Source organism: Trachemys scripta, chromosome 9 (genome assembly GCF_013100865.1).
Source record: "Trachemys scripta elegans isolate TJP31775 chromosome 9, CAS_Tse_1.0, whole genome shotgun sequence".
Classification (NCBI taxonomy): domain Eukaryota; kingdom Metazoa; phylum Chordata; order Testudines; family Emydidae; genus Trachemys; species Trachemys scripta.
Genome location: NC_048306.1, coordinates 14,771,947 through 14,786,794, shown reverse-complemented (window position 1 = coordinate 14,786,794; position 14,848 = coordinate 14,771,947). Strand labels below are relative to the sequence as shown.

The 14,848-nt window shown below is 46.5% G+C and overlaps 1 protein-coding gene across 4 annotated transcripts in view; it reads right to left on the bottom strand.

Moving 5' to 3' along the window:
- STAG2 (stromal antigen 2) overlaps positions 1–14,848 on the bottom strand; it is a 179,829-nt gene that overhangs the window by 87,561 nt on the left and 77,420 nt on the right. For all 4 annotated transcript variants that reach the window (XM_034782380.1, XM_034782384.1, XM_034782383.1 and 1 more), the window contains 2 exons: positions 13,786–13,882; positions 4,966–5,042 (listed from right to left, as the gene is read on the bottom strand). In XM_034782380.1, coding sequence (XP_034638271.1) covers positions 4,966–5,042; positions 13,786–13,882 — 174 coding nt within the window. The remainder of the gene's footprint in view (positions 1–4,965; positions 5,043–13,785; positions 13,883–14,848) is intronic.

Genomic DNA, 14,848 nt, shown 5'->3' with positions numbered 1-14,848 from the left:
AGGCCAACATCTCCTCTTGTAACTATTTTCTAGGAGACTGTTCCCTAAAAAGGGAAGGGGAAGGAGGGTTAGGCTTTGGTATGGTCTTGAACTAGAGGAAATACTCTTATTCAGCCTCCAAGACCAATATTTCTAAAGGATTTGCCTTCCATGCCAGATAGCCTCCAAAAGGTGGGACAGAAGGAAAAAAACTGGGCACAGGATTAGTTTGAGGCCCTCTTGGGACTGTTGCCTAGAAACAACATTCCCTACTTCTGAAGTAGCAAAGATTAAGAAGGAAAATTTATCTCCTCTATTGAGGTTTCCAAGGTTACCCCGGCTCAGTGTTAATAATCTGCCTTTGGGAAGGACTAAGAACGGTTTTCTTGGAAATCTGAAGGATTTCATTTGGAAGGCAGGCTGATCTAAGCACCTTGGCAGTGATTTGGCGGTCTTCATCTTTACTATAGCCCTCAAAAGTCTTTCAACTGAAATAGATCAGCACCGTCAAAATACAGGTCAATAAACTTGGCACCCGTAGCGTGGATGTAGTCTTAAAGAGAGCTTCTAAAGCCTTTCCCTTAGAATTCGGTAAAAATGAAGTTCCTTGCCACTAGGCAGTTGATACAGGGTAGTTCAAAACCACGCTGGTAGGTTCTAATAATTATTCATTAAAAGGGAGAGAGCCATCTTGTCTTACTCCTAAAGCTCAAGGATACAAAAAAGTTTGTTGGACATCCCTTTGCTAGTTTTTCATAGGAAATCCAACAGATATACCTTTAGAACACACAAGCTGTGAAAAGCCCTGATGGCACTCAGGGGAGTAGAAGAAATGTCACCACAGTTTAATACTATTTTTGGAGGCAGCAATAGGATCTAGATATCATGATCCCCCTCTCCCGCCAGTTGCTGATCATGTAATTTGTTGAGAAAGGGAGGATCGTAAGGCCAAAACCCCCAAGCGGGTAAAACACACAAAGGGTGTCAACTAATCCATATAAGCCTTATATAATCAGGAGCTGATCAGGGAGACAGAAAGAGGGTGTGGAGGGCACAATCCTATATTAGTGTTGGACTTTCCAGAAGGAACAGCAACTGAATAGGGTGGAAATTTCCTCAGCTCCAAGAAACCCATGAAACTGAGCAAATACTCCAGATGGATCCAAGAATCTCCCAGAATCAACATCACCACTAACTTGTTATGCAACAGAGACATCCAAGCACCAGTAATATATCTGCATGTAATCAAGGGAATGAAGGCTCTGGAGAAAACTATGGAGCTGACCTCATGATGGGCTTGTCACAGAAAACTGAATGGAATCATCTGTTATCTCTCCATCAAAAGCCTTAGGATATTAGCAGCTGGCAGAGAGAGGTGAACCATGACTATTAGAGGTAATGTAGTATTTGTACTCTCGGTAAGTAGAACGCAGGGCTTGCTCAAGGGACATACATACGTGCCCCCAACTGTTTCAACAGTCACACTGCCAGGTGTGGTATTCCCATAGCCTGGCTATATACAACCAACATCACAAAGAATGCGGTTTAGCTGGGTTAATGGGTGGTGGTTTGAAAGATTTTTAGCCCTCCTAAAACAGTTGTTTCTCAAAGTTACAATCTAATCAATCGAGTCAGTGATTACTTATTTTGATTTCTTAGCAATGAACATCTCAGACCAATACCACACTTTTTCCTCTTAAAATTATACAAAAAGAGGAAGGCAAAATCATTTTACCAATACTTGTTGAATGACTGAATAGCATTTAAACTTACTTAAAAAAATTCCTTTAGATCAGTGTTTCTCAAACTGGGGTCACCGCTTGTGTAGAGAAAGCCCCTGGCGGGCCGGGCCGGTTTGTTTACCTGACCCGTCCGCAGGTCCAGCCGATCGCAGCTCCCACTGGCCGCAGTTCACTGCTCCGGGCCAAAGAGAGCTGCTGGAAGCGGCACGGGCCGAGGGACGTACTGGCCGCCGCTTCCAGCAGCTCCCATTGGCCTGCAGCGGCGAACCGCAGCCAGTGGGAGCCGCGATCGGCTGGACCTGCGGACGGGGGAGGTAAACAAACCGGCGCGGCCCACCAGGGGCTTTCCCTACTGAAACAGCGACCCCAGTTTGAGAAACACTGCTTTAGATCTTAGGAAGTCCTACTGATGATCTCCATTCCATTCTGATATTGCAAAAGGTATCATTCTATGATGCAACAACTAACAAGTCTGCTCGAACATGTACCCAACCTACAAAGCTCAAGTAAGTCATGTGTGTGGATGTTGCAAAGAGAAATAGGTGCAAGATGATAAAAATGAAAATAATTTTTTTTGAAACACACACACACACACACACACACACACACGAGAAAGACAGAGACCTTAAGAACTAATTCCCCATTCCAGTAGACTGCTCTCATAACTATGTCATCACAGAATAATGCTGAACCGAGGAAGGTAACAGGATGCAATGGGAACTAAACAAGATTTTTAAAACTGGAAGTTACTAGTTTTGTACATATTGAATAAAAACTAACTGTATTAATTTGAGGCATATTATTTATCACAAACGGGTTTTCAGTTTTTGCTTTGCAGTTCCCTCAAGGCCGCAACAAACCAACAAAATGTCATCCAGTCACGTCAGGTATTACTGCTTTCATTATGAATTTCCTTGATTCAGTTACAACCTAAATACTATTTAAGTGAAGCTTCTGTGCATGAACATTATAGGTATTGGAAGTTTACCAAATAGTTAAATAGTCACATATCATTTGTGTGTGTTAAAAACTAACCTTCTTTCTAACAGAACTTATAATCATGCTGAAATGAAAACTGGGAGTAGCTTTTAAGTTCCTAGTTTACCCTTTAAAAGAATTAAAAGAATAGAACATTTCAAGTAATCTGTATATCCCAAATTATGAACTTATTACATTGGGTTTAACTATGCCAGAATGGCCAAAATAATTACCAAGCACATGGTTTTACAAAAATGTATTGTTTATGTCCAGAATAGAACAGCAGTATTTGGACCTGTCTGAGACAGCAGCAAAAGAAAGATGTAGAGAGCAATTATACAAATGCAAAGAAATTTGGATTCTGTTTCTTGATACATTTGGATAAAGAATGCTAAGATAGCCCAATAATGCCAGACTTCCATTCCACCTGACCTCTCTTTTTGTCTTCCCTCTTCCCGCCCTCCCACATCCCCTTTTCTGCCTACGTGTGTGGGATTTTTGGTTAACTGTTACCCCTACCCTAATGTGTTATATCTATGCAGTGCGGTTGTAGCCATGTTGGTTATTAGAGAAACAAGGTGGGTGAAGGTAGTATCTTTCCTTGGACCAACTTCTGTTGGTGAGAGAGACAAGCTTTTGAGCCACACAGAGCTCTTCTTGAGGTCTGGGAAAGGTACACCTAGCATTACAGCAAAACACAAAGTGGACCAGATTGTTTAGCATAAGTAGTTAGCACATATTTTAAGGGACCATTCAAGGTAGAGTAGCCCACTAACACCTCTGCAATCATAAGACAAAAAGAGAGGGTTAGTGGGTTACAGATTGTTGTAATAAGCCATGAATCCAGTATCTCTGTTCAGTCCATGATTTTTAGTGTCTAGCAAAGTTATGAATTTAAGCTCCCAGGCGTGTCTTTTGAAAGTGTTGGGCAGGTTCCCTTTGAGGATGAAGACTGATAGGTCAGAAAGAGAGAGATCACTTTGTGAACAATGTTCACTCTCAGGTGATGTGGTGTTTTTGTCTTTTAGCATTTACTTGTGAGTTCATTCGAGTGTGTAGTGATGGTCTGGTTTCAACACAAAGTTATTATTGAAGCATTTAATACACTGGATGAGGTACACTACATGTGATAGGTATGTGTAGGATAGATGGATCTTGAGAGGTGTTGTGGGGGATGTTGATCATCATAGCAGTGGAGATATGTCTGCAGGCTTTGCATCTGTTGTTCTGGCAGGGTTTGGTGCCACTTTGAGTTGGTGTCCTGGTCTGTGGGGAGCTTGCCTTTGATGAGCAGCTCAGAGAGGTTGGGGGATTGTTTGAAGGCCAGAAGCAGGGGTTCATCAGAAACAAGCTCCCCACAGACAACATTCCCTTACAACATGTACTAACTACTTATGCTAAACCATCTGTTCCACCTTGCACTTTGCTGTGATGCTAGGAGTACCTTTCCCAGAACTGAAGAAGAGCTCTGTGTGGCTCAAAAGCTTGTCTCTCTCACCAACAGAAGTTGGTCCAATAAAAGACATGACCTCACCCACCTTGTCTCTCTAATATTATAGCTATGTCATACTGTCTGATTTTGCAGTTCTGACATGTTGCGTAATTACGTAATTTTATTGGATAGCCTGTGAAATGTGCAGTATTTGGTGATATACACAAGCTGTAAATCATTTACCTTTTTTGTATTTTTTTTAAATGAAAATTAATTTAAAAAGGAACCTGGAAGCAGATGAAGTTGGGCCTTTCCTTTAAAAACTGTTGATGCTATTGAAAAAACTTCGTTTTTTAAAAATGATGTCATCAGGCTCAGCCACTCCTTTCAATAACTCTCTTCTTATGCTGAAATTTTAAACTTTGCAATTCTTATTTTAAAAAAACAGAATATTTTAATCAAATATCCTGCTGCTTTCTTTAAAAAAAACAAAACTTATTTTTAATTTCTCATACTCAGACTGAATTCAAATGTGACTTAAAAATCCACAACACTGTATACAATAAAACACTCCATTTGATTTCATGATGCAATGATGCATTATTTGAGATTTTCAGTCATGGGATGAGTTATTAACTGGTTATAAAGTTGTGCCAAATATGGTAATTTTTTCTAATATCAACTTTTTCCCCATGTTATTAATATATTTTATAGTTGCCCCTAGTTTAGAAATTTATTACTGGGAGCATTATCATCCAGCAAGTTGACTAAGTGAATTTCAAAATCATTAGATTGCAGGAGATTCTCAGAACCTGTGTGTGTTAAAACAGTTACCTCATCAAATTCTTCAGTCATTTTTCGGATTATTTCAGAATTCTGCATATGTCGAAACATCTCCGCTGTAACAACACCTACAATTCAGACATTAGATTATTAATACTGTAGATATAAAAGAGGCATCACATATTAGCTAGCATCTGAAAAAAGTTCAGACAACTGTCAATTTATAGGACTTTAAACATCTGAAGTTTTTCATATAAAATAAAATTATACAGAAAGACGAAAAAATATATGATTTAGTCAAACATATTCATTGTCTGTACACTAACAAATTCTTTAGAGCACTATTAATGTAACTATTGATGTTAAACAGAAGAAGCACCCGCATATATTTTGGGAAACATTATATATACAAATTGAATTGATAAGATTCATATATTCTCCTTCAAATTGTAAAAAATTTTAGAAGTACATCAATTTTTCAGTCTAAAAACATGGATTGGCTGGCTCCCATTTCTACAAGTACAGACGCAATTATTTATGAGAAATTTAGTTTGATATATTTGAATACAATCATTTTACAAAATTACATAATTCCTTGCAAAATAATGCAATTGTGAGATAATCACTAAGGACAAGATATTTAAAGTGACAAGCTCAACTCAAAATGAAACAAGGAGTATTTGAATGCGGAATATAACATGACATCTTATAGCTTTCTTTTCATCAGTGCTCCCTCCCTCAAAAAACCCAAAGGCAAAAATAAACCAAATCAAACTTTCAAGGCTGAAAATTGAACATTCAAATTTTAAGGCAGGAAGGATTAGAACTACTGTAGAGATAGGTTGCTCAGAGTTCCAAATGAGAGGAACCACTGCATCTTTAGGATCCTCTCCAGCCAACTAAGGGACAGCAATGAAGTCAAGAGTGAACCAATCTCCACAATCCTCACCCAGAGGTCTGATGTGGTGTGATGCCTTTGATGACAAAGGGTATGTTTTTGGGAAGTGGGGGCTCCTAGAAGACCTCTCCTACTCAAGATTGAACTACAATCATTGCAAAATATTAGATCCCAAGTACCACACCTGCTTTTGTAGATAACGTGGAATATCTCACTTCTGAGAATGAATGGCATTTGCACCTGACCACAACACTGGATGAGAGATTGCATTCATGTGAACTAACCTTACAGTATCTAAGGTGTTAAATAGAATCATATAATCATTTTCCACACTTACTGGTACTATAAAATGTTTTAGAAGAAGTTTTCAGCTACAGACATTACAAACATTAACAGGTAGATTTAAAAAAATGATACGAGGGCATAAAAAAGACGTCTTGGTTCCTATTTCAACTATACTCACTGCTTCATGACATGGATCATGGTAAAAAATAAAGGACTCTGGAACTTCGGTGCCAATATCAAAAAGATGCACTACTGAACTCAGTCCTGCTCTTGGAAGTGTAGGGAGCTCTAGAAAAAACGGTTACCTTCTGTAACTGTTGTTCTTCGAGATGTGTTGTTCACGTCCATTACACATTAGGTGTGTGCGCACCATGTGCACGGACGTCGGAAACTTTTTCCCTTAGCGGCTCCCGTCGGGCCAGCAGGGCCCCCTCCTCCCGCCAGAGCGGTGCCCCGCTTTAGGGTATATATATCCCTGCAGGCCCGACCCCCTCGGTTCCTTCTTGCCGGTGACTCCAACAGAGGGGAAGTAGGGTGGAAAGTGTAATGGACGTGAACAACACATCTCGAAGAACAACAGTTACAGAAGGTAAGTAACCGTTTTTTCTTCTTCGAGTGATTGTTCACGTCCATTACACATTAGGTGACTCACAAGCTTACCATTGGAGGCAGGTAGGAATCAAGGTACAACTGATTGTAGCACAGCCCTGCCAACCACTGCGTCCTCTCTGGTCTGATGATGGATCGCGTAGTGGGCTGTGAACGTATGCACGGACGACCAGGTGGCCGCTTTACAGATTTCCTGGATCGGAACCTGCGCCAAGAAACCCGCCAAGGACGCTTGGGCCCTAGTCGAGTGAGCCCGGATCTCTGGGGCTGGTACGTTGGCGAGCTCATAGCACGTGCGTATGCAACGCACAATCCATGCTGACAAGTGTTGTGTCGAGATAGGTAAGCCTCTCATACGTTCCGCAACGGCAACAAACAGCTGAGGTGTTCTGCGGAACGACCTGGTCCGCTCCAGATAAAACGCCAAGGCCCTCCGAACATCGAGGGTATGCAGGCTGCAGTGGCTAGGGTCTGCATGGGGCTTAGGGAAGAACACTGGTAGACAAATGTCTTGCCCCATGTGAAACTGCAAGACCACTTTTGGAAGGAATTTAGGATGCGGCCTTAGTTGCACCTTATCCTTATGAAAAACTATATAAGGGGGTTCCGAAGCGAGGGCCCTCAATTCCGATACCCTCCTGGCCGATGTGATGGCCACGAGAAACGCCACCTTCCACGAAAGGTGCATGAGGGAGCAAGCGGCTAGGGGTTCAAAGGGGGGCCCCATGAGCTTAGTTAGGACCAGGTTCAGATTCCACGCAGGGACCGGTGGGCGCGAATAGGGAAACACCCTCTTCAATCCCTTGAGGAATCGGGCTACTGTGGGGTTGGAGAACACTGACACTCCCAACTCCCCCGGATGGAACACCGATATGGCAGCCAGATGCACTTTAATTGAGGCGGGGGCGAGCCCTTGATGCTTGAGGTGCCGTAAGTAGTCCAGAATTGATGTGACTGAGGCCTCCAGAGGCTGTATGTGCTGAGGCTCGCACTAGTGGGAGAACCTCTTCCATTTGGCCAGGTAGGTCGCTTTTGTGGAGGGCTTCCTACTACCAAGGAGAATTTGCTGGACCTGGTGGGAGCACCTGTGTTCCGCATCGTTCAGCCAGAGAGATACCATGCCGTGAGATGTAGCGACGGTAGGTTCGGGTGGAGCAGGCGACCCCTGTCCTGTGTGACGAGGTCGCGATGGAGGGAGAGGGTAATCTGGTCGGCTATGGACAATTCCAGCAGGGTCGTGAACCAATGCTGTCATGGCCATGCCGGGGCGATGAGGATGATTGTCGCCTTGTCCCTGCAGGTCTTGAGGAGAACCTTGTGGATGAGCGGGAATGGAGGGAAGGCATACCTCAGGCTCCCTCCCCACGGAATCGCGAAGGCATCTGCCAACGACCCCGGGCTGAGGTTCTGGAAAGAGCAAAACTGAGGGCATTGTCTGTTGCCCTTGGTGGCAAATAGATCCACCCGGGGAAACCCCCACGTCTGGAAGATTGAATGCAGGACGTCCCGCCTCAAAGCCCATTCGTGCATGTAGTAGGATCGGCTGAGGCGGTCTGCCAACCTGTTTTGGACCCCTGGGAGATACGTTGCGATTAGATGGACCGAATGGGCTATACAGAAGTCCCATAGACGGAGTGCCTCCTGACATAGGGGAGAGGACCAGGACCCGCCCTGCTTGTTTATGTAGAACATGGCGGTAGTATTGTCCGTCAGAACTGACATGCTGTGCCCTTCTATGGTGGCGTGGAAGGTCTGACAGGCGAGGCGAACCACCCTCAGCTCCTTCAGACTGATGTGAAGCAACCTGTCTTCCCTGGACCACAACCCCTGGGTCCGCAGTTCCCCCAGATGCGCCCCCCAACCCAGGTCCGATGCATCTGTTACTAACATCAGAGTGGGTTGTGGAGCAGCGAAGGGGATCCCTTCGCAAACCTGCTGTTGATCGAGCCACCAGCGGAGGGAGCTTAACTCCCGAGCCGGGATCGTCACCACCAGGTCCAAAGGGTCTCTGTAGGGACGATATGTCTGGGCTAGCCACAACTGCAATGGCCTGAGCGTTAGGCAGGCATGTCTGACTACGTGTGTGCAGGCTGCCATGTGCCCCAGGAGCTGCATGCAGCTCCATGCCGTAGTTGTGGGAAATTGCTGGACGGCGCTTACGACCCCTTGAACAGCCAAGAACCGCGATTCTGGAAGACTTGCTCGCGCCGTCACTGAGTCCAGGACTGCACCTATGAAGTCCAGTCTCTGCATGGGAATTAGTGTGGACTTGGGCACGTTGACCAGTAGGCCAAGCCTGTCGAACACCTGGAAGGCCAGCGTCACGTGGGAGCGGACCTCGGCCTCCGACCTGCCCGCGAGGAGCCAGTCGTCCAAGTACTGGAACACGCGCACCCTTCTCTTCCGAAGAAAGGCTGCTACCACGGACATGCATTTTGTGAACACTCGGGTGCCGTTGCTAGGCCGAAGGGCAAGACCGTAAATTGAAAATGGCGCTGGTTGATGGTGAAGCGCAGGAACCGCCGGTGGGCTGGGCGGATGGCGATGTGAAAATACGCATCTTTCATATCGAGGGCAGCATACCAATCCCCCGGATCCAGGGATGGGATAATAGTTCCAAGGGAGACCATACGGAAACGTGTTCTGACCAGAAACTTGTTTAGTCCGCGCAGGTCCAAAATGGGACGGAGGCCCCCTTTTGCCTTGGGAATCAGGAAATATCTTGAGTAGAATCCTTTTCCCCTTAGGTCTGGTGGGACCTCTTCCACTGCTCCCACTGCGAGGAGGGTCTGCACCTCCTGCATGAGAAGTTGCTCGTGAGAGGGGTCCCTGAAGAGGGACGGGGAAGGGGGATGGAAGGGAGGGGGCGAGGAGAACTGAAGGGTATAGGCCGCCTTCACCGTGCGCAGGACCCAGCGGTCCGATGTTATGTGTGACCATGCACGGTAGAATTGGGACAGGTGGTCCCTGAAACATAGAGGTGGATCCGGAATGGAATGTGGTACGCTGTCCTCGAGCGTAGCTTCAAAAGCCTGGTTTACTTCCTGGCTGCGGCTTGCCTTGGCCATGACCTTGGCCTTGGTTAGGCATATTGTTACCTCTCCGCCTGTTATCCCTGCCACGACGGCGGTACGGTTCTTGCCGAGGACGAGGGTGGTACTGCCTCTGTGGTGGCTGGGGCTTAAGGGGTTTCCGCTGTGTTGCGGGGGTATGCGTTCCCAACGACTTTAGGGTCGTTCGCGAGTCCATGAGGCTATGTAGCCTAGCATCCGTTTGGTCCGAAAACCTTTGAAGCCTGACCCTTCAAACGGAAGGTCCTGCAGGGTGGTCTGCACCTCTGGTGGAAGGCCTGAAGCCTGTAACCATGCCGAGCACCTCATCACTACCCCTGACGCGACTGTCCTAGCAGCTGCATCAGCGGAGTCAAGGGAGGCCTGCAACGAAGTTTTGGCCACCGCCATCCCTTCGTCCACTAGGGACGTGAACTCTGGTTGTGCGTCTGGAGGCAGGGATTCTTTAAATTTGGAGACTGATGCCCAAGAATTAAAGTTGTGTCTGTTCAGAATCGCCTGCTGATTAGCGATCCTCAGCTGGAGGCCCCCAGACGAGTAGACCTTCCTCCCGAACAAGTCCAAACATTTCACCTCCTTGGCCTTGGGCGCAGGGGCTTGCTGGCCATGACGCTCTCGTTCATTGACCGCAGAGACTACCAGCGAACAAGGAGACGGGTGCGAAAAGAGGAAGTCAAACCCTCTAGATGGGGCGAAGTATTTCCTCTCCACGCCCCTTGCAGTTGGTGCGCTGGAGGCCGGTGTTTGTCATACCATCTTGTAGTTAAGACTGGACCGTCCTTATAATCAGGAGAGAGATTCTGGAGGGGACTTCCGGGCTCAGGATGTCGACCATGGGGTCCTCCTGCTCTACAGTCTCCTCTGCCTGCCAGCCCAGAGTGAGGGCTACACGGCGGAGCAGGTCCTGGTGCGCCCGATGATCAATCAGGGGAGGGCCAGACACTGTTGTGCCCGCCACGGCTTCGTCCGGCGAGTAGGAAGAGGTCGGGGCCTTTTGCCCATCTTCGCCTTCCTGCAACCCGTCATCGATTGGTTGCTCCTCTGGGGCCTGTCCCACGCTGTGGGACTGAGACGGTACCGTGCTCGGTGCCGAGTCCACTCCTTCACGCTCCTGCAGTCTGGAGATCGTTGCCTCCTTGCGAGAGGACGGGTGGTAATGCGGAGAGCAGGACCGGTACCCTGATGGCCCAGATCTCAAGGTCCTGGATGGGGGGCTTTGCTGGTGGTAGGCCCAGGGTGTCCAGAATGGCCATTGGCCTGGCTGGCCCCATTGAGGATGACAAGAGGCTTCGTAGTCTCTACTGGCCTGTGTTCTGTGGGCATACCCGCCGTACCGGCCCGAGTCAGTCTCCGACACCACGGACGGTGATCTTGAAGGCCATGGCGGTGCCATGGGACGGTGCCTGTCCGGGGTTGGAGAGTAGTGTCTCCGCGACTGGGACCAGGAGTAGCGTCTCGCCGATCTGGACCTGGATCGGTACCGGTGACCACGGGACCGGGAACGACTAAGGGTGGTCGGTCTCGGGGATCGTGTAACCGACGCGTCCCGGTGCCGACTCGAGTATGGCTGCTGGGTCGGTGCCGTCCACTTATTGAGGCCCGACGGCTGTGGCGCTTACTGCACGGAGGGCAGCCGGGAGTCCACCGAGGCGGAACTTGACCGGGACCGGTGCCATGAAGGCGACCGTGATGGGCGCACCATCGCCGGCTTGCCTCTGGATGGCAGTCTCGGCGGAGCGTCCTTAGTTTGTGGAGGGCCCTCAACAGACAATTCAATGAGGTCCTTTGCTGCCTCAAATGTGTCCGGAGTGGAGGGCTGTTCCAAGAGCTCCTCCAGCCCTTCCTCCTCACTCGACGCGCCTATCCCGGGGCTCGACGGGCCTTTCGGCGCCGGAGCCACTGACGCCGGGGCCGTAACGGCCTTAGGCGCACTCGAGGTCTTCGCTGGCGCTGCCCCCTTATGCGGGGAGCGTCCTCGGGCCTTGGGTTGGCCCTTCGATTTGGGCGGCTAAGACGACCGGTGCCGTAAGTGTCCTCGCTGAATCGGTGCCGTGGACTTCGGGTGTCCCGCCGGCGCCGGGTCCTGGACCGATGCCGGGGCGCTCCGCACCGAGGCAGACGGTGCCGTCGAAGTGGAGGGCTGTAACGCCGTCTCCATGAGCAGCTGCTTAAAGCGAAAGTCTCTTTCTTTCTTAGTCCTGGGCTTAAAGGCCTTACAGATCTTGCAGCGCTCTTTTTGGTGCGTTTCCCCCAAGCCACGGAGACATGAGTCGTGAGGGTCGTTCAATGGCATAGGCTTACGGCACGTGGCACAAGCCTTGAAGCCTTGGGCGTGCGGCATGCCCCGCCACCCAGGGCCAGTGCCGGGGTTGACCAAACACCTACTACAAGAACTTAAGTACTTCTAAAGAACTGTTAACTACTAAGCTTAACACTAACAACTAAAGAACTGATAACTGTGAAGATAACACTAATGACTATGCTAAGGGACACTCTCAGACGAGAGACAGAGTTGTTCCAACGCCGCCACAAACGGTAAGAAGGAACTGAGGGGGTCGGGCCTACAGGGATATATATATATACCTTAGAGCGGGGAGCCGCTCTGGCGGGATGGGGGGGGTCCTGCTGGCCTGACGGGAGCCGCTAAGGGAAAAAGTTTCCGACATCCGTGCACGCGGCTCGCGCACACCTAATGTGTAATGGACTTGAAGAAGAACAGCGGTTCTCAACTTTTTGAGTTGAGTCCCCACTTTGAGTTATAATTTTTGGTTGCACCCCTCCCCCCCACAACCAAGACAGGCTGGGTGGCCTGCTGAGGTGAGTCAGGGGATTGAGATGGTGCTCCCTTCCCAGGTCCCACCATGAGGAACTGGGCCCAAGCCCCGACAGACTCTTCCCCTCCCCCTCAATAGAAGTAAAACTACATCTATGCCCAAGGGCTCCCCCCTCCACCCCCACTCATTGGGCCCTGGAGGGTTTTGGGGTTTGTTTTTTGTTTTAAGAGTATGTGGGGTGCGGGGTGCTCAGAAAGAAAAAGGTTGAGAACCTCTGCACTAGAGGGTTATTGGAGGTAATGTGCACGTTCAAGGGATGAGGAAATGCTTGATGAACATCACTTTACACACACCCCCCATCTAGAATATTACCCCAGTGACTCTAGAGTGAGCCATCTAGAGTCTCTTCTTCTGAAAAGGGAGAAGTTAAGAGAAAAATAGAGACAATGAGCGAGATTGATGGGAGGGGAATCACAAGGCTCAAAAAAACAACCACTCCACAGGAATAACATAGGAGCCTCTCTAGGACATCTATCTTGAAACTACTCAAAGATCTTTCAAAGCAAAAAAAAGTAAGGAAAAGCTGTATTAGACTTCAAAGTTAAAATGTTTGCAACAGATAAAACTATTTAGTAATGTCCAACTCAAATCCATTTTCTAAAATGGAACAAATTAGAGGCATAGCATGACAATCAGTGCCAACAAAATTGCTGAAAGTCTTTCTGGAATGTTCAACTATAGTGAAATTCATGAAGGGGCAATAAAAAGATAAAATCACAGTCTTTTCCATGTGGGCTGGCTAAAGTCTGATTTGAACTTAAAAGTTTCACCCGCATTTCTATTTTGGTTAAAAATAGTCATCCCCCTAACTAAAATAGTTACACAGGTAAAATCCCTAGTGTGGATGAAGTTATTATGCTATAAAATGAGCTATATCAGTGTAGTTACTCCCTTTCTGTACGGAAGAGCTATATTAATATAAAGCACTTTTATACTGGCATAACTGCACCCAGTCTAGGAGGATTCTACAATTTTAACTATACCAGTATAACGAATGCAGATCTACTGCCTAGTATAGACTAACTCTAATTGTGAGAAGGTACTCACTACAGCATCAGCATAATAGGGAAGACTACTAAAGAGAGATTTGGCAGGCAATTATCTAAACAAAGGGGATGTAGAATAGCTAGGAAAGTATTTTAACTTAACATGCTTCCAAAAATATACATCTTACCTTTGCAGCCTGAACACTGAATAAAGAAGTTGATGAGGTCAAGAAGCGCTATATCTCTGTCATGTTTGTATGACTCTATCCAGTCATCCACTACAGACTGGGTCATGGGGCGGGGGAAGAGGTAGAAAGAAAAAACAAAAACTCAATTAGCTTTTAACAAATTGATGAGAAAGTGAACAGTATTTCTCAACTGCTTCTCAGGAACACACAAATGGAACCCTTGAAATTTACTGACACCGAGTAAAAGTTTTGAATCACCCTTTACTATTACAATACTTTCCTTCAAGAAATGGATGCCTGCTTTACCATGTAAATATATACAAGCACAAAACTGACCATTAAGTGTGTGCAGCTGACCAAAAGCATATAAATATTGTGCTTCCTCCAAATGACAGAATTTAGTGCAAAGGCTCTGCAATCCTATTAGTAAAGGGAGTGGAGAAGTGCCTGATCAAGAAATGTATTAATCAGCCTCAAATTTCCTGGCGAGAATCCAATCCAGCTCCTGCTCATGTGATATAGATTTGCAATAGATAATTTAAGCTACACTAATTTGTGGCAGAAATAGATAGACCTTTAGCGGTAGCAACTTTACTCAATACCAGGAATTTTATCCTTGCCCATTTTAAGAATTCCCATGTTACCCTTAGTTTTAATCCTCCCTACTTTAGTTTTTTAGCAAGCATTGGTAACTCCCACATACTTTATATTGCAGCTTTATTGTTATTATGTGCCCCTGATAGATATAGATCATATTTATATTATTTAGTCATTCAAGCTACTTAAAGGGATAAGTTAAAAATCATATGTAAACAAATGAAAACATCCTATATTTGAGAAACTATATTATTAAAAGTCTTTCTATTTTGTCAGGATTTACACATTACGTTTTCATCTCTCAATGAAAACCAACTCAGTCAGTCAATTTCATATTTAGGTTCTTAGTGATGCAAAATCTGGATTTCAAACACTGTAAGGGAATATTTGTTTAAAGAGCTTTAAACAAAATTGTTTAAAAATTGGGGAAAAACCTGTAGTGGGTTTAATATTTATAAAAATTTTT